At 63.5% G+C, this 17,789-nt stretch overlaps 3 protein-coding genes across 6 annotated transcripts; 2 read left to right on the top strand and 1 right to left on the bottom strand.

The window, feature by feature from the left end:
* Window positions 1-318: 318 nt before the first annotated feature.
* On the bottom strand, window positions 319-12,617 carry SHC1 (SHC adaptor protein 1). 4 transcript variants are annotated; one of them, XM_054396985.1, is made up of 12 exons: window positions 12,592-12,617; window positions 6,383-6,544; window positions 6,213-6,283; window positions 5,852-5,915; window positions 5,480-5,599; window positions 4,851-5,058; window positions 4,525-4,651; window positions 4,227-4,395; window positions 3,971-4,031; window positions 3,696-3,863; window positions 2,979-3,241; window positions 319-449 (listed from the first exon to the last, which is right to left on the bottom strand). In XM_054396985.1, exons 2-12 carry the CDS (start codon window positions 6,539-6,541, stop codon window positions 321-323), a joined length of 1,539 nt encoding a protein of 512 aa, XP_054252960.1. In that variant the 5' UTR covers window positions 6,542-6,544; window positions 12,592-12,617; the 3' UTR covers window positions 319-320. The 4 variants fall into 4 exon arrangements, with proteins under 4 accessions (XP_054252960.1, XP_054252959.1, XP_054252957.1 ...); XM_054396984.1 differs by lacking the exon at window positions 12,592-12,617 and having other exon boundaries at window positions 3,696-3,815; window positions 3,959-4,031; window positions 4,851-4,902; window positions 5,005-5,058; window positions 6,383-6,946; XM_054396982.1 differs by lacking the exon at window positions 12,592-12,617 and having other exon boundaries at window positions 4,851-4,902; window positions 5,005-5,058; window positions 6,383-6,946.
* A 371-nt stretch (window positions 12,618-12,988) lies between these two features.
* CKS1B (CDC28 protein kinase regulatory subunit 1B) lies at window positions 12,989-14,101 on the top strand. The gene is made up of 3 exons (XM_054397006.1): window positions 12,989-13,053; window positions 13,704-13,831; window positions 13,904-14,101. The coding sequence occupies exons 1-3, from the start codon at window positions 12,995-12,997 to the stop codon at window positions 13,954-13,956; spliced, it is 240 nt and encodes a 79-aa protein (XP_054252981.1). The 5' UTR covers window positions 12,989-12,994; the 3' UTR covers window positions 13,957-14,101.
* Window positions 14,102-14,540: 439 nt separating this feature from the next.
* On the top strand, window positions 14,541-17,397 carry FLAD1 (flavin adenine dinucleotide synthetase 1). Its single transcript, XM_054396939.1, has 7 exons — window positions 14,541-14,690; window positions 14,807-15,566; window positions 15,962-16,112; window positions 16,304-16,402; window positions 16,496-16,685; window positions 17,084-17,157; window positions 17,262-17,397. The coding sequence occupies exons 1-7, from the start codon at window positions 14,541-14,543 to the stop codon at window positions 17,395-17,397; spliced, it is 1,560 nt and encodes a 519-aa protein (XP_054252914.1).
* The last annotated feature ends 392 nt before the right edge of the window (window positions 17,398-17,789 follow it).

The raw sequence follows: 17,789 nt of genomic DNA, 5'->3' as shown, positions 1-17,789 counted from the left end.
GCTCCGGGGAGCTCGGCTCCACCAGTCCCGGGGCCGGTTTTGGTAGGAGATGAGCTGCTGTGCAAAGGCTGGAGCTGGTGGGGGGTCGGGGGGGGGCAGAGGGACTTTGGCAGGAGGAGCCCCCCCCAGCACTGCAGGGCAGCTCACGCCGTGCTGTGGGGCCACCAGCTCCACGTGGCAGGGGGGCACAGGCCCTGTCCCCAGCCATGTCCATGCTCAGTCCCGAGTGGAACACCCGGGTAAGAGTCCAAAAGGCTCCCTGGGTGGGGAGCAGGGCCTGGGGGGTCAGGGGGGCTGGGCAGCAGAGCCCCCCTGGGCACTCAGAGTCTCCTCTCCACTGGCTGCTGCAGGCACATCTCACTGCCAGCCGAGATGATGGGCAGGTGATTGTCCATGTGGTAGCTGATGAGGTGGCTGACGCTCTCGAAGCGGTGGTCTTTCGTCCGGACCTGGGGGGGACCAGGGAAAGGGCACTCAGGAGGAACACATCCAGATGGGGCTTGAAAGCCTCCAGAGAAGGAGACTCCACAACCTCTCTGGGCAGCCTGTTCCAGTGCTCTCTGACCCTCACACTGAAGAAGTTCCTCCTCACATTGAGGTGGAACCTCCTGTGCTGGAGTTTATATTCACTGCCCCTTGGCCTATCCCAGGGTGCAAGTGAGCAGAGGCTGTCCCTGTCCCCTCCCTCTTGACCCCCAGCCCTCAGGTACTTATAAACATTTATTAAATCCCCTCTGAAGTCTTTTCTCCAGCTGGGGTCAGTTGCATTCCCCTCACACCACTCTCCCCACAGAGGCCTTTGAAGATGCCCTGTGTGTGCCCCACTCTGTGCCCGTGGGACTGCCTCTTACCCCGGTGCTTCCCACCCTACTTGGCTGCCCATGCCCACGGGAAGCCAAAGGCACCAAGCTCCACACACTGGGCACCTAGCAGCCCTCACCCCACCAGCTCCACCAAACCCCAAACCACCCCAGAACTGCTGCCTGAAGAGTAATGGTAAAGCCAAGTGCCCTGGTGGCATTTGTGGCCTCCAGGGCCACCCTCCTATGAGGACAGGCTGAGAGAGTTGGGGTTGTTCAATATGGAGAAGGCTCTGAGGAGACCTTATGGAGGCCTTCCAGTGTCTGAAGAGGGCCTACAAGAAAGCTGAGGAGGGACTTTTTAAGGTGTCAGGGAGTGCTAGGACTGGGGGAGGGGATGGAGCAAAACTAGAAGTGGGGAGATTCAGGTTGGATGTTAGGAAGCAATTCTTCCCCATGAGGGTGGTGAGAGACTGGCACAGGTTGCCCAGGGAGGTGATGGAAGCCTCATCCCTGGAGGTATTTAAGGCCAGGCTGGATGTGGCTGTGAGCAACCTGATCTAGAGTGAGGTGTCCCATGGCAGGGAGGTTGGAACTGGCTGATCCTTGAGTTCCCTTCCAGTCTTGACAGTTCTGTGGTTCTCTGAATTATTGAGGCTGGAACAGACCTCTGAGATCATCAAAGTCCAACCTCTGACCTAGCACCACTGGATGGATCCTTGAGGTCCCTTCCAACTCTGACCATTCTATGATTCCATGACTGATTCTCTGCTCTACTCTGAGGTGTCCCTGCCCAGGGCAGGGAGGTCGGAACTGGATGATCCTTGGGGTCCCTTCCAGCTCTGACCATTCTATGATTCCATGACTGATTCTCTGTTCTACTCTGAGGTGTCCCTGCCCACGGCAGGGAGGTCGGAACTGGATGATCCTTGGGGTCCCTTCCAGCTCTGACCATTCTATGATTCCATGACTGATTCTCTGCTCTACTCTGAGGTGTCCCTGCCCACGGCAGGGAGGTCGGAACTGGATGATCCTTGGGGTCCCTTCCAGCTCTGACCATTCTATGATTCCATGACTGATTCTCTGCTCTACTCTGAGGTGTCCCTGCCCAGGGCAGGGAGGTCGGAACTGGATGATCCTTGGGGTCCCTTCCAGCTCTGACCATTCTATGATTCCATGACTGATTCTCTGCTCTACTCTGAGGTGTCCCTGCCCACGGCAGGGAGGTCGGAACTGGATGATCCTTGGGGTCCCTTCCAGCTCTGACCATTCTATGATTCCATGACTGATTCTCTGTTCTACTCTGAGGTGTCCCTGCCCACAGCAGGGAGGTCGGAACTGGATGATCCTTGGGGTCCCTTCCAGCTCTGACCATTCTATGATTCCATGACTGATTCTCTGCTCTGCTCTGAGGTGTCCCTGCCCACAGCAGGGAGGTCGGAACTGGATGATCCTTGAGGTCCCTTCCAGCTCTGACCATTCTATGATTCCATGACTGATTCTCTGCTCTGCTCTGAGGTGTCCCTGCCCAGGGCAGGGAGGTCGGAACTGGATGATCCTTGGGGTCCCTTCCAGCTCTGACCATTCTATGATTCCATGACTGATTCTCTGTTCTACTCTGAGGTGTCCCTGCCCAGGGCAGGGAGGTCGGAACTGGATGATCCTTGGGGTCCCTTCCAGCTCTGACCATTCTATGATTCCATGACTGATTCTCTGTTCTACTCTGAAGTGTCCCTGCCCAGGGCAGGGAGGTCGGAACTGGATGATCCTTGGGGTCCCTTCCAGCTCTGACCATTCTATGATTCCATGACTGATTCTCTGCTCTACTCTGAGGTGTCCCTGCCCACAGCAGGGAGGTCGGAACTGGATGATCCTTGGGGTCCCTTCCAGCTCTGACCATTCTATGATTCCATGACTGATTCTCTGCTCTGCTCTGAGGTGTCCCTGCCCAGGGCAGGGAGGTCGGAACTGGATGATCCTTGGGGTCCCTTCCAGCTCTGACCATTCTATGATTCCATGACTGATTCTCTGCTCTACTCTGAGGTGTCCCTGCCCACGGCAGGGAGGTCGGAACTGGACGGACCCTTAGAGCTCCCTTCCAACCCTAACAAATTTAGGATTCCATTAATTCCCCAGGCTGTGCCAAGCTGTGTGCCCAGCGTGTTTCCATGCACTCACCACTCCCTCAGGGTCCACCAGCAGCAGGTGCTTGGGCTGCCCACCCTGCAGGCCGGTCAGGACGTACTGGCCAGGGGTGGTGGTGCTCTCCCGCACCAGGAAGTCTCCGTTCACCTTCAGCAGCTTCTCGGCCTCCTTGCGGTTCATCTTCCCGTGGTACCAAGGCTCCCTTCTCAGCTGCTCCTCCATGGAGGCCAACACCTGGGTGGGAGGCAGCCCCATGGGCACGGCCTGGGGCACACGCAGGGCATCTTCAAAGGGTTCTGCGAGGAGAGAGGTGTGAGGGGAAAGTGACTGAGCTTGGCTGGAGAGGAGAAGGCTGAGATTTGAGAAATGCTGAGAAATATCTGAGGGCTGGGGGTGGGGGGAAGAGGGAGGGGACAGGGACAGGCTCTGCTCAGCTGTGCCCTGTGATAAGCCAAGGGGCAATGGATGGAAACTCCAGCACGGGAGGTTCCACCTCAACGTGAGGAGGAACTTCTTCAGTGTGAGGATCAGAGAGCACTGGAAGAGGCTCCCCAGAGAGGTTGTGGAGTCTTCTCTGGAGGCTTTCCAGCCCCTCTGGATGTCTTCCTGTGTGACCTGTGCTGGATTCTGTGCTCCTGCTCTAGCAGGGGGATTCAGTTTATCTCTGGAGGTCCCTTTCAACCCCTGACATCCTGTGATCCTGTGACCCTGCAGCCCCCCAGGCCTGGCTGTGGGCCCTGTCCCACTCACTCATATCAAAGAGGTCTCTCTGGGCGCTGCCATTGGCCGTGCCAGGGGTGCCAGCGGCCGATGCCAGCCGAGCCTTGTCCATGTTCTGCACGTTGACGTAGGATGGATCATCAAACAGGTCTGTGCGCCCAGATGTGCCCCCTGCAGCTGGGTACTTCTCTCTCCCTGCTGCCAAGGGCAAAAGGGATCATCAGCAGAGCTCCAGCCTGCCCTGGCCCCACCTCCAGTGGAGCCCAGCGAAGCAGACAGGGGCCTGGCCATGCCCCCTGGGTTACCTTGGGGTGCAGGGTGCTGCTTCCGGGCTTCATAGTCCCCAGGGCTTGACTGGCCAACGGGCTGTGGGCAGAGGAGGGTGGTGAACCCCACTGAACTCCCACTGTGCTCCCCCCATCACCCCTGCCTGCTCCAGGTGGCAGGGACACACCTGCTGTGGCTCTTGTGGTGGCAAAAAACCCCTGAGCAAACAGCCCAGAGCCCAGCCTGGGCCTCTTCCATCTCCCTTGCCACAGGAGGATGTGGCCAGAGCCTTACCAGTGTGGCCCCCAAGTGATTGGGGGTCTGAGCAGCTCCGTCCCGCAGCCTCATGTCCACCACCCCCCCGATGGGAGGCTCCTTGCCAGGGAAGTCATTGTAATACTGATGGTCTGGGGCTGGTTCCTCCTCTTCCTCATCCCAGGCAGAGCCATCAAACCCTGCCATCCTGGGAGGGTGCAGCACACATCAGCAGCTGCGGCGGCGGCAGCCAAGGCCACATCCTGCCCCACAAGTGAACCGCTCCCCCCAGCTGCTTCCCTCCACCTTCCTCCTTCCCACCCAGCCCTGCCCTCACCTGTCGTGGGGTGTCACCAGCTTTGGGGGGTTCTTCAGGTACTGCTTGAACCTCAGCTCAAAGGCCTGCCCGATGGTGCTGATCACGTCCTGTGCCAGGCCCTCAGGGCACTCCAGGATATGGCAGGCTGGGGAGGGAACGGGGGAGGTGGAGCATGAAATTCTCCACCCCTCCAGCCTGCCCTGTGCACCCCAGAGCTATTTTACAGGGGACCTAACGTCTCCTTTCCCCTGGCAGGGCACCCAGTGCCTCCCTGCCACCCTGAGCTGTGCCCAAACAGCCACCTCACGGCACTGTGGCACTTCAGGCCCTGGCAGCAGCCTCACCTCTCTGGTTGACAGGGTCTTTGGCAACGTAGGCAACGTACTCAGCTGTGTCCTGTGGGCAAGAGAGGGGTGAGATGGAGCTGCTGGGGAGCCCCAGACTTTGGGGATGGGGACCAACCTCCAGCAAGGGTGGGCAGGGCCCCTGGGTACTCACCGGGTCTCCCCCAGAAGCGAAGGAGATGGACTGCATGTGGTGGTTGGCAATGATCTGCAAGAGAGTTTTGTGGCATGTAGTCAGCAGCTCCTCTGTGCCCAGCCAGAGGTGGCACCACCTGCCTGCCAGTCTCCTCCCAGGGGTTTAGGAGCCTCCAGAGCTCTGGGTATGAGCCACAGGGCATCAGGAAAAGGGTTGGGACATCAATAGGGACACTGGGAGCAGGGGTAAAACCAGGAGACCTGACCCTAAGGCCAGAGGACTTGGGTCTGAGAGTCTCCAGGCCAAATCCTGCAAACCATTTGGGGTACTGCTCCCATCTCTGCACCCCTAAGGAACGGGGAAAAGCACTCAGCAGGTCAGGCAGCCCATCCAGACATCCCTTAGGGAGGCTGAGGACAACCACTGCCCCTTGGGTAGGGGGCCACGGGGATTTCTGCTCATCTGAAGCCCCCCCTGGCACCTCCCCTCTCACCTGCATGCAGTCAGAAGCCATGAGGTTGAGGCTGCTGGTGGAGATGGTCAGGGTGATGGGCATGCCAGCAAACTTCAGGTTGCTCTTGCCCAGGATGGAGTTCAGGGAGCGGCCACAGGGCTGGGGGCAAACAGCAGCATGGGGAAGGGGCTCCCTGGGCCAGGCACAGCCCAGCTACAGCGGGGACAGGGCACATCCTGCTGCCCCCCACAGCAAGAGACTGGCACCTCCTCCTCAGCACCTGGCCAGCTCTGCTGGGGTGGGAAACCAGAGCTCCAGGATGCCCTGCATGGGCACAGCCAGCTGGGGTCCAGGCTTGGTGCCCAGATGGCCCAGGATGCTCCCCCCAGCAGCTACCCAGCCCAGCCTCACCTTCCTCCTTCGCACAGCTCCCTTGGCACCGGGCACAGCCTCACACACCAGCCCAATGGCTTCCCTGCAGGGAGTACAGAGGATGTCAGAGGTGCCTGCCCTCCCCATTCCCCTGTGAACCCCAAGCTCTGGGACTGAGGACCCCAAGAAGGAGAACAGAAAGGACAGAGAGTGACAAACGAGCCCAGGAGCAGCACTGCCTGGGGGGGGTCTTCGAAGGTGGGAGAAGAGCTGCTGCCAGCTGGTGCCAAGGCAGCCTGGGGCCCACCCAAAAGCCCCTCCCAGGAGCTTGCACGGGGCTCAGACCACCACCCTCTCCCTCCCCACCCAGCAACATCCCCCAGGGAGAAGCAGAACTCACCTGGTGACCTGTGTCCTGGTGTTGAAATCCAGAGCCCTCATGGACTGGAGAACTTCCACGCAGCCCATGTACTGGGGGTGGGGGAGAGAGGGGGGTGGAGGGGAGAGAGAGAGAGGTCAGCCTGGCATGCGACCCTCCCCCACACACCCCTCCCAGTCCCCAGCACTCACCCGGACATGGTAGGAGACCCCGGGGCCCATGACCTTATCATCGGGGTGCAGCCAGCCGCGGGTGGGTTTATTGACGAAGCTGCCGTGCCTGGTCCATTCGTCCCCCCCCAGCTGGCCGCCTTCCACCCGCGTCTTCTTCCCGCAGCTCAGCTTGTTCATATCCTGGGGACAGACAGGGACAGGTCCCGCTGAGGCTGAGCCTCCAGCAGCAGCTCCCCCTGGTGCCGGCGCCGCCGTCCCGGTAGAGCTGGGCTCCCCCGGGCTGCCGCCGGCCGAAGAACCTCGCAGGCTGAGCAGGTTGGCAGGGTTGGAGAGCTTCAGGTTGGCCATTTTGGGGAAGAAGGAGCAGAGGGTGGTGGGGCTGTCCTCAGACTCGGGAGAGAGCTCCCCGAGAGACGCCGCGGGGCAGAGAGAGGAGGAGGAGAGGGAGGCAGGCAGAGACCGTGTGCCTGCCAGGGACTCCACCGGGGAAGCCAAGACCCCCAGGCCTCCCACTGCCTCTTCCAGCGAGGACACAGACTCGTTCCGCAGGTGGCTGTATTTGCTCTTCTGCAGCAGATCCATGCCCGGCAGAGGCCAGAGGGCCAGGGCTGGCCCCGTCCCAGGCAGTAGCAGCAGGGTTGGGGGGAGGGCAGGCAGCCGGCTGGGTCTCACGGGGGACCCATGGAAAGTCCGAGCCCCCTGCAGCCACCGGGAAGCTGCCCCCCAGCAGAAGGCTCAGCCAAGCTGGGGGTTAGCTCCACGCCAGCCTGGCATGGCTGACCGGGAGAGCTGGCACCAGGACACCGAGGCAGCAAGTCCGGGGGCGGGGGGGAGCTGCCCAGCTTAGCTCCTTGCCCGTTGCAAGCCGATCGATAGCGATCGGCGTCAGCAAGGATGCGCGGATCCGGCCAGATGCGGAGTGACCCCCGCGCTCCCGCCGCGGCGGGGAGGAAACGGGGCCGCGGCGACGCCCTGGGGAGCCACCGGTAACCGACAGCGGGAATCAGCGCACTCAATGCCCAGCTTGGAGCTCCTCAAGCCCCCACAACGCTCCTGCACCGGGCCAGCAACAAATCCAATTGTCTTCAGGCAGATCCAGGTCCAGCTCCCTTTGCCCCAGCGCCGGGTCCGTCCCCGCTGCCCCCTCCAGCCCCTCGCTGCCCGCTCCAGCCGTTAAGAGGAAATCAGAAGCATGAATATTTTAACGGCGTCAGACAAGGCAGGCACACAGCACATCCAAGCCCAGCCCAACCCCGTTGCCAGCCCCGGCCAGGAGCAAACAAGGTCCTTCTGTGGTGCCCAGCGCCACGCAGCCCACGTGCCGGCAGCGGGCAGCCGCCGTTGGCTCCCGGAGCTCTGCCGGGAGGAGCGGTGCCCGAAGCCGGGGGGGGATGCCACCGGGATGCAGGGACATCCAAGTGTTTCCAGCGCCAGGCTGTGGGCGCGGATCTGGCTCGGAGGGCTGGCGGGAGGAAGAGGAGGAGGAGGAGGAGGATGATGCTCGGAACAGGATACAGGTGGGCTGTCCGCCGGGCGAGGCGAGGGCTCAGCAGGGACCCCCGGTCATGGCGGGGTGCTGGCAGGAGAGGCGGCTGCGGCTAATTGCTGCTGTTTCCTGCATGCCAGGGGAAGAGAAGGGGCTCGCAGCTCATCGGCTGCTCCCGGGAGATGCAGCAGAAGCAGCAGCAGCAGCAGAAGGGGCTGCAGCCGAGCGGCAGGGCCGTGCTGACTCACGGCCGGCGGGGCAGGGGCTGCGAGGGCTGGGGCGCAGCGCAGGAGGGGCGAGGGGTGGGGACCCAGCTCCTATCTGGAGCAGAAAAATCAAGGTCACAGGCGGAGCTAGAGCGGGAGCGAGAGCACGCCGGGGGGCAAACCGCGGCCAGTTCCACTGCAGGGAGCCCGGCAGAGCCCCCACCTGCAAGTAGGAGGTGTCGGGGGGGGTAGTCCCTGCACACTGGGCACGCTGGTGGCACCTCGGGCTGGCCTGCCCACACAGTTCTCCAACCCCTCTTCCTCACCAGACTCCCTGGTAGGGGCATTCCACCTCCCGTGGACGCAGGCAGAGATTTCAGGCAGCCCTGCGGTGCTCAACCCTTCTGACCTGCCCAGGAGGTGCCTCCCGGGACACCAGGCGCTCCACAAAGCCAAGCACCGAACCAAACCCGAGTAAAATCGAGCCCAAGGGAAGGGCTCTCCCTGCCTGGCCCCACTGCCAGGCACCACCGAGCGCTGGTGGCTCCCTGCCCTGCTTCCCCAACTCTGGCACACAGCCGTGGGGACGGAGACATGGAAGCCGGGAGGGAGCTGGAAACAGCCTCCTGCATGGCACAGGGCGCGGGGGGCTGCAGCTCACGACGGGGGGGGGGGGGGGGGGGGGGGTCCATCACCCACCTCGGCCTGGCAGCAGGGCATCGCCCCGGCCGCTCATGCCACCTCCCCGAGTGCCAGGCCCCACCTCAGCCACCGCCGGCGGTGATCCCGCGGGCAACAGGGAGCCGGTGCCAGTCGTCCCGCGAAGTGCTCGTCCCCACCGAGGGCCCCTCGGCCACTTGGTGGTGACCTTCCCCTGGCCGGCAGCGCCGCTGCTCTAAAGAAAAGCAGGAAGCCGGGGGCCAGGGAGCCAGGAAGCTGCCAGCCCGGTCCGAGGGGCCAGAGCTGCCGGGGAGGGGGGGGAACCCGGCTGGGCGGCGTCCAACGCGCCCAGGGCTGTGGTTTTGCCCACAAGGGGTTCAAGTCGCTGGCGGAGGTGGAGCTGGGGGTCTCCCTGCACAGGCTCAATGAGCCCAAACATTTCCTGCCGAGATGAGAGCAGGAGGAAATTGGGCAGGAGGGGCTCCTCGGCCCCTCCCCAGCATCCCAGGGCCCGGCTGTCACCCAGACAGGCGGCAGGACTCGGGAACAGCCATCTCTGGCATGCAACCGAGGGGCTGGCACACCCCAGGAGACGTAGCCCCTTGCTCAGCCAGGCCTCTGCTTTTAGCAGATGGAATCATTCCTGATTTTATCAGCCTCTCCTGAGGCCAGCAGCCCACGCCACCTCACCAGCCTGCACCAGTCAGTGACAAGACCTAGAGCTGCTCCCAGTCCTCAGAGGCTTAGATGCCACACCCCCCCAAGCCCCAAGCCCTAAAGCCCACCCCAGGGCATCAGAGCCCCTTTCCCAGCAGGCTCAGAGTGCAGAAGGCAAAACCAAGGCGTGGGCAGAGCTGCAGAACACCAACCCTGCCCGAACAGGCAGCCCCTGAGCCCCATGCAGCAGCCCTGCCCCTACCCCTTTGCCAGGCAGGCTGGCAGTGAGCTCCTGCCCCCATCAACAGAGGATGAGCAGAGCAAGCCAGAACCACCCCGAGGGAGCTGGGGGACAGGGCCCAGCCCTGCTACTCCTCATGCTCCTCAAGCAGCACGGGGAGGCACCGGCTCAGCCAGATCCTCGCCAGAGTGGCAACAGCAGGAGGGCTACTTTTGGGCGCCTGGGGCTGGCACTTGGTGCACAGCGCCCGAGGCGAGGCAGAAGAGCAAGAGAGGGGAGGCTGGAGGCCTTGCTACCAGGCCAGCTCCCCGACATCCTCCCAGGAAACACAAACTGGGAGCTGAGTCAGAGACCTGGAACACGCCAGCGGTTTTGGCAAGAAATCACAGCCAGGAGCAGGCAGCCACGAGCCAGCCGCTGCCGCACGTAGGCGCCCGGGCCCCGGGGGTTTGGGGACCCCCTCGATCCCACAGCAGCCCTGGTGCAGCCATTCCCAACCCTTTTGAGGCTGAGAGGAAGCAAAGAAAACCACTCAAATCTAGCCAACAGCTGAGATTTCCCCCCACCACCACCACCTTCTCCCCCTCCAGATATCATAAGAGCATCGCTGGGTGTCGACGTCTTCCTGCGCCGCGCAGGAGAGGGGCTGGGAGACGCCAGCAAGAGACCTGAGGAGGAGGCTTTGGGGCCCTCCCTGGGGAGGGAGGGGAGGCAGGATCCACCACCGAAGCCACCTAGCCCTCCACCGAAGTCCTTACCACGTACTCCATCGCTGCAGAGGGCAGGGCAGGCCCCGGGCAGGGAACAGAAGGACACAGCCCCTCTCGTCTGGTTCCGACCTGCGGTTTCGGGGACAAACAGGGAGTTAGGGCAGCCCCATCCTGCACTGCCAAGGCAGTGGCCCTGGCACCAAGAGGCAGCCCTTTGCTCCTCCTCACCGACCACAGGCTGGCAGCAGCCCCCACGACGTGTTTGCCAGCACAGGGAAGCAGCCTTGCTTCCCATCCTGGGAAGGACGGCGCTGGGATGCACCAGGGCTGAGCCTGGTTCTGCTCAGACCTTACCCCCACCAGCAGTGTGGGGAGGGGACCAAGTGAGTGTGTGACCCAAGATGAGTGTTGGAGCTGACACCTGCCCTCAGCCTCAAAAGCACTGCCCAGAGACCAAGTGCAACCTGATCTAGGGTGAGGTGTCCCTGCCCAAGGCAGAGGGGTTGGAACTAAATGATCCTTGAGGTCCCTTCCAACCCTGACAGTTCTGTGATTCTGTGAAATGCAAGAGAGGAGAGTGGAAGTGGCCCAGGGAGGCAGAGCTGTCCCTTCCTGCCACCCCCTCAGCTGGCACCCTGCTGCAAATGGACAAGCAGAGGCCTCAGGGCTGCAGCCCCCTTCTCCCTGGGGAAGCAACGAAGGGAGTCATGGAAAGAGGCTACAAGAAGGAAGCCAGGAAAGGCAGGAAGCTCTGCAAGAGGAAAACAAGGCAAAAGAAACAGGAGCAGCTCTGGAGCCACTGCCCTTCCACCCCCACCTCCCAGCCAAGGCCAGGCCAGGCAGGCAGCACCCATGATTTATTCCTTGCAGCAATTGTGCCCTTATCTGGGCCTGTGAAAGCTGTGCCAGAGCTCAGGCAGGAGCTAACATGATTAGCTCATGGGGCAGCGAGATAAGGAGGGCCCAGCTTGGCAAGCAGAGCAGCACAGGGCCTGGCAGCACCACACCAGGTCACTTGGAGCCAAGCAAAGGCAACGAGGAGGCTCTTTGCACTCGAGTGACTGAGGTTGCTGGCAGTCAAGGAGAATCAAGACCCTGACCTGGGGTGCTCAGCCTCACCAAAGGCTCAGCTGTGTCCCTGCCACGGAGGTAAATGTCACCCTGCACAGCTTCAAGCCATGCCACTATCCAAACCAAAGGGCTGTGGCTGGATCCTCAGGCCCAGCTCAGCTGGGAAGAAACAGCATCTTTGACCCCTCTGGAACAAGCCAAGGCCAGAGCGTCCCCAGGGAGTGCTGCTGAGAGCTGAGCTTTGCCCACAGCCATCCACAGTACCCACTGGGCAGGACCCAGGTCACACTTCCTTGGCAGCTCTGTCTAGGGTCTCCCCAGAGAAGCACAGAGCATGTGGGCAACTCAGCCAAGAAACTCAACTGGAGAAGCAGGGACCACGGGCAGACAAATAGACACAACACCCTGTAAGGGCTACATCCACCCCTGACCACAACAGCCTGGTCCACTCAGGATATTTGCCTTCTGCCTCTTTCCGAAGGCTCCAAGCAAAAGCAGGGCTGAAGGCAGGAGGATGCACCCAGGCACTGCGGAGACCAAGCCCTGCTCCGAACCCAGCCAGCGCCCAGCCCCTGCTGGGGAGCACGTCTGGGACGTGGGAGTCTTTCTCAGGCCCTGACAGCATCCCTTAAGCCTCCCTTTCTCCTACCACATCGGCACACGGCCCTGACTGCCCGGCACCAGGCAACGCGAGCCAGAGCCCGGTGAGCCCTGGCTACACTCAGTGACCGCCACGCCGGGGAGGCCCAAAGCACCGGAGTCACACCGACGCCTGCAGACAATCAAGCGGCTGGCATAGCCCAGCACCGGCTTCGACCAGGCCACCCAGGGGACAAACCTCGCGGAGCTCCGAACCCACGGCGGGAACGCAGAGACAGCGAGAAAGGGCGGCCCGGTCCCCACAGCACCAGGCCCCAGGGGCGGCTGCGGCTGCCCCCCCAGTTCGCTCCGCATAAAGTATTAGTGGGGATGCCCACCGGCGAACGGGGAGGATTCGGCCCCGGCGGCAGCACCTCACCGAGTCACGGCCCAGCACCGCGGGGCCTCGCCCGCCCCGGGAGCTTGGGGCCTGCGCAGCCTCCGGGGGCCTTGCACAACCCAGCCACTGCCGTGGGGGCTGCGCAGGCCGCGCTGACCCCTCTGCAGCCCCCCCCCGGGCGCGGTCCCCCCCGCCCCGGGCCGGCCCGCGCGCTCACCGGGGCACCATCGGTCTCGCGCCGGTCTCCTCCGGTCCCGGCGGTCCGCGGCGCCCGCCCTCCCCCCGCCGCCAGCCACTCACTTCCGGCCTCCGCCCTCCAGCGCGGCCTCACCGCGCCCCCGCCACGTGACAGGGCGGGCCAATAGCGACCCGCGCCCGACCCGCGAGGAAACAGCGCCACGGCCTTGCCCCGCCGCGCGGGCACCGACCAATGGATTCTCGCTCCGCCCTGTGGCACGCGGCCCGCTGTGCGGCGTCGGCCAATGGGAGCGCGGGGCGGTGGCGTTTGAAAGCGCTGTGGGGGGGCGAAAGGGGGTGGGGAGGAAGGGGGGCACCAACGGTCCGGTGGGGCGCTGAGGCGAGGGGCGCGGGGGTTGCCGGGAAGGGGGCGGCCCGCCGGCATGGCGCACAAGCAGATCTACTACTCGGACAAGTACGACGACGAGGAGTTCGAGTACCGGTAAAGTGGGGTAGAGGGGACCTGGTTAACGGCTCCCGAGAGGAAGGGAGCGTCCCGGTGGTCGGTTTTTTTTGGTGGGGCGGGAGGGGATTGTCCTAGTAACGGATCCCGAAGGGGTTGGCGCGGGGTGGGGAAAAGTTTGATATCGACTGCTCGGTATAAGTGGGTTGTCCCGGTAACGGTTCCCTGGAGGGGGGCAGGGTGGCCCGGTAACGGGTTCATGGTACGTGGAGGGGAGGGAGGTGGTTCCCCGGTGAGGCGGAAGGGGTTTGCCCTGGTAACGTCCCCAAGGGTATGGGGGCTGTGGGGGAAGGAGCATTCTGGTAACGGTTTTTCGGTGAGAGTAACGGCTGGTGGTAAGGGGTGAGGAGATGAGGCGTCCCGGTGACCGTTCCCCGGCGGAGCGGGATGGAAGTCGTGTGGTTAACGCTTCCCTGAGGAGGAAGGAGGCCGTTAACGGATCGTTGTTGGGGAGGGAGAGGGCGAGAAAGGGGTTACCCCGGTAGCGATTCCCCTGTGGGTGGGGGAGGTCGCAGTAACAGCGCCCGCGTGGGGAATTTCCAGCGCGGGGGCGGGGGGACGGAGCGTTGCCCGCGGGGTACCGATCCCGAGTGCCCCGGTGGCAGCTGAGGGAGGGTGTGGGCCCGCAGGCACGTGATGCTGCCCAAGGACATCGCCAAGTTGGTGCCCAAGACCCATCTGCTGTCGGAGTCGGAGTGGCGCAACCTGGGCGTGCAGCAGAGCCAGGGCTGGGTCCACTACATGATCCATGAGCCAGGTGAGCCCCGGGAGGGGAGGCGGCGGCCGCGGAGCCCGGCCTGACCCACAACCTCCCGTTCCCCCCTGCCAGAACCCCACATCCTGCTCTTCCGCCGGCCGCTGCCTAAGAAGCTGGAGAAGTGAGTGGCTCATGGGAGCTCCACCGCCCGAGCTGAGACAACACCTTCCTCTTTCTGCTCCTCGGCGTTCCCAGCCCGGTGCTACCTGGGCAGCAGTTCAGTGACGAGGACCCCTCCCCTCCCTACCTGAGCTCCCTCCAAAGCTTCAATAAATGAACATTTGGGAACTTCTGTGTGTCATGGTTGGGAAGGTAGAAGGCGAAGGGGATTGAGAAGGGGCTCCCAGTGCTTCGGAGCATCCTTCCCGGATGATGTGGACAGGCTCCCGGAGCCTGGGAGAGGGTGAGGAATGCCTGGAGCATCGTGCGGGTGCGAGGACGGGGAGGAGTGGGTGGGGAAGGTGCCTCAGGGCGGCGGGGAGGCTCCGGTACCGGAGAGGCGGAGCTCCCAGTGCCCCGAGAGGCGCCATGGCACCGCCCCCTACCGGCCGGGATGACCCAGAGCAGCAGAGGAGGTTGGACGCAATCTATGTGGGTCCCGTTTCCTGGCCAATCCGCGCTGGCAGCGCTTCGTGACGGGCATGCAGCGCAGCCAATGAGGGCGGGAGGGCGGTGCTGCGGGCGGAGGTGGCCGGAGGCGGCTGGGCCCATGTCGGGGGCGCTGCGGGGGGTGCTGCGAGCGGGCGGAGCTCTGCGCGCCGCCGCCTCTCGCCCCATGGCAGTCTCTGGCAATACAGCGGCTCGAAACACCACCGCTGCCACTGCCGGCATCATCATCATCGGCGATGAGATCCTCAAGGTGCGGCCGGGGCCGGCGGCGGGCGGGCTGGGGTCTGCTCCTTGGCTGGGGTCCGGTGGTCTTGGGTCGCCCGGCCGTCACGGGTGCCTTTGTCACGGATGTCTCCGTCCCCTCAGGGCCACACGCAGGACACGAACTCCTTCTTCATGTGCCGGCGGCTGCGTGCGCTGGGCGTACGGGTGGCCCGGATCTCGGTGGTCCCTGACGAGGTGGATGCCATCGCCAGCGAGGTTGCCTCCTTTGCCACCCGCTTCACCTACGTGCTGACGTCGGGGGGCATCGGCCCGACCCACGACGATGTGACCTTCGAGGCCGTCGCCAAAGCCTTTGGGGAGAGGGTCGCCCCCCACCCCGAGCTGGTGGCCCTGGTGCACAAGTTCTTTGGCAAGAGGGATGAGCAGTGCCCTGAGATGAAGCTGGCTCGCGTGCCCGAGTCCTCCCACCTCAACTACGGCACGGACGGGCGCACGGGCAGCACCTTCAAGTACCCCTTGGTCAGCGTACGCAACGTCTACATCTTCCCTGGCATACCGGCGCTGATGGAGCGTGCCCTGGACGGCCTTGCCCACATCTTTCGCAACGAAGGGACTCACTTCCACTCCCGCGCCATCTACGTGGCAGCCGATGAAGTCCTCATCGCTCCCATCTTGGACCAGGCTGATGCCACTTTCCAGGGTCGTGTCAGTTTGGGCTCTTACCCAGACTGGGCTAACAACTACTACCGCGTGAAGCTGACCCTGGATTCGGAGTCGGAGCAGGACCTGGAGGAAGCTCATCGCTTCCTGATGGAGAAGCTGCCCGCGGGCATTGTGGTGCCCTTGGTGATAGACTGCATCTTGCCAGCAGCCACGGAGGTTTATGGCCTGGCTGAGTCAGGTACAGGGGGGGCAGTGCTACAGCAGGGCTCGGTGACCCCCACGCTGCTCCTGCAGCCCAGCAGGGCTGGGGGAGTGGGAAGAGCAAGCTGGGAGCAGAGGTTGCCCATTTTGTTGTGCTGGGGGCTTGATGGGTGCTGAGGTTTTGCTGACACTGCAGCTGCAGTGGGCTTTGTCCCACAGAGATGAGAGTGGGGTCATAACCCCAGTGCCAGTCCCTCAGAATGCAGCAGTGCCATGGTGCCCAGTCCAGGCAGAAGCCCTGGCACAGAAATCTTGGTTCCAAGCTGCGGTGCACATGGTGGCTTTGCAATGTGTCTGGAGACAAGATGTGCCTGGAGGGTGAGGTGCTGCAGGCAGCTTAGCCCCAGGCAGGCACCAACCATCCCCTCCCAGCAGGCTCGGCCCTGGGGCAGAAGGTGGCAGCAGCACTGAGAACCATCGAAGAGGCTCTGGATCGTTACAGCCTGGCCCAGCTCTGTGTGGGCTTCAATGGGGGCAAGGACTGCACGGCCCTGCTGCACCTCGTCCATGCTGCTCTGGAGAGGTACCTGGCCACAAGGCTCCACAAGCTCCTGGGGCAGGAGTGAGGGGAGCCCAGCTGGGCCTCCAGGGCTCTTCCCTGCCCTGCTCCAGGGGAATAAGCAGATCCCTGGGGCCCTGCTCACGGGGCCTGGGTGGCTGCCCTGCCTCCAGTCTCTATCCACCAGAGCCCAGCTACCACCAGTCTCTCCCCAGGCGTTACCCAGCGAGGCAGGAGAAGCTGCAGGTGCTCTACATCCGCATCACTTCCCCCTTCCCTGAAATGGAGCAGTTCATCCAGGCAACCGTCCAGAGGTACAGGGCAGAGAGGGGCACCCTGCCAGGCAGGGGGTGAGCAGTGTTCCCCCTGCAGCCTGGCCAGCAGCCACCTCTGGCTCCCCATTGCAGGTACAAGATCCAGCTCTGCACGGTAGAAGGCTCCATCCGGGAGGCCCTGGCCCGCCTGAAGGAGCAGCAGCCCCAGCTGGAGGCTGTCCTGATGGGCACACGGAGGACAGACCCCTACTCACGCACCCTGGCACCCATGTGCCTGACAGACCCCGACTGGCCCCAGTACATGAGGGTGAACCCCTTGCTGGTGCGTGGCCTCCACTTGCCCTGGCCCCCTCTGAGCAGAGGAGTGAGCCTGGCAGCTTCAAGTGATGAGGCTGGGAGCCAGGACCAACCCACCCCCAGCCCAGAGGACTTCCCTCCCAGTTCCCCCTCTCCCCAGATGATCTTCAGCCCTGTTGTGTGGCTCTGGGTGCCTCTTGCTGCAGCCAAGCTTCCTGCTGCTGCCAGGCAGGGCTCGTTCCTGCCTGCCAGGGGCTTTTCCTGCATTTGGAGAGGTGCTGGGAGGGATGGGGGTGCTCTGGGGGTCCCCGGGAACAGCTGGCTCTCCCATATGCCCTCAAGGGGGGCTGGTTGGCATCCCTGAGGGTGAGGGGGCAGCACACCTGCCTCTGCAGTCATCCCCTGCCCAATTCTGCCCAGCAGGACTGGACCTACCGAGACATCTGGGAGTTTCTGCGCAAGCTCTTTGTCCCTTACTGTGTTCTCTACGACAAGGGGTGAGGGCCTTGGTGCTGCTCTCCTTGCTTGGCACGGCCCAATGCCTATGGGCACGGCCAAATGCCTATGGGCACAGCCTGGCAGCAACCTTCTCTCTCCACAGCTACACCTCCCTGGGGAGCATGAGCAACACGCTGAAGAACCCAGCGCTGCGCTTCACCGACGAGCGGGGTCGGGACACCTACCGGCCTGCCTACGAGCTGCAGAACGAGGAGGAGGAGCGCACCTCCCGCCGCTGAAGGCCCCGCGGGCCATGCCGAGGCGGAGGGGGGAGGCTCTGCTGTGCCAGCCAGCCAGCAGCTGGCTCCCCTGAGGGCACCCCCGGTGGTGGTGGTGGTGGTGCTGCTGCTGCTGCTGCTGCCGGGGGTGACAGAATAAAAAGCAGCTGAATAAAGCTGCTGTGCTCAGCCTGTGTCTGCATTGCACTCGTGCTCGGCCCTGCTGGCCCCTTCGTGCCCCGCGGGGCTCAGCGGGAGCGGGGTGGGGGTGAGGCTTCGAAACAAAAGGGGCCCTGGGCAGTGCCCCCTCCCCGTGCCTGCTATTGTGGAGGCTTTTTGAAGCCTAGAGAATGAAGCAGGTTCCAGCGCTCGCCGGGGACCCACGTGTCGGCGCCGCCACCTCCCTGCGTCAG

Source organism: Indicator indicator, chromosome 40 (assembly GCF_027791375.1).
Source record: "Indicator indicator isolate 239-I01 chromosome 40, UM_Iind_1.1, whole genome shotgun sequence".
In the NCBI taxonomy this organism is placed as follows: domain Eukaryota; kingdom Metazoa; phylum Chordata; class Aves; order Piciformes; family Indicatoridae; genus Indicator; species Indicator indicator.
The sequence above is the reverse complement of the archived record's forward strand: the minus strand, read 5'-3'. Positions and strand labels throughout refer to the sequence as shown.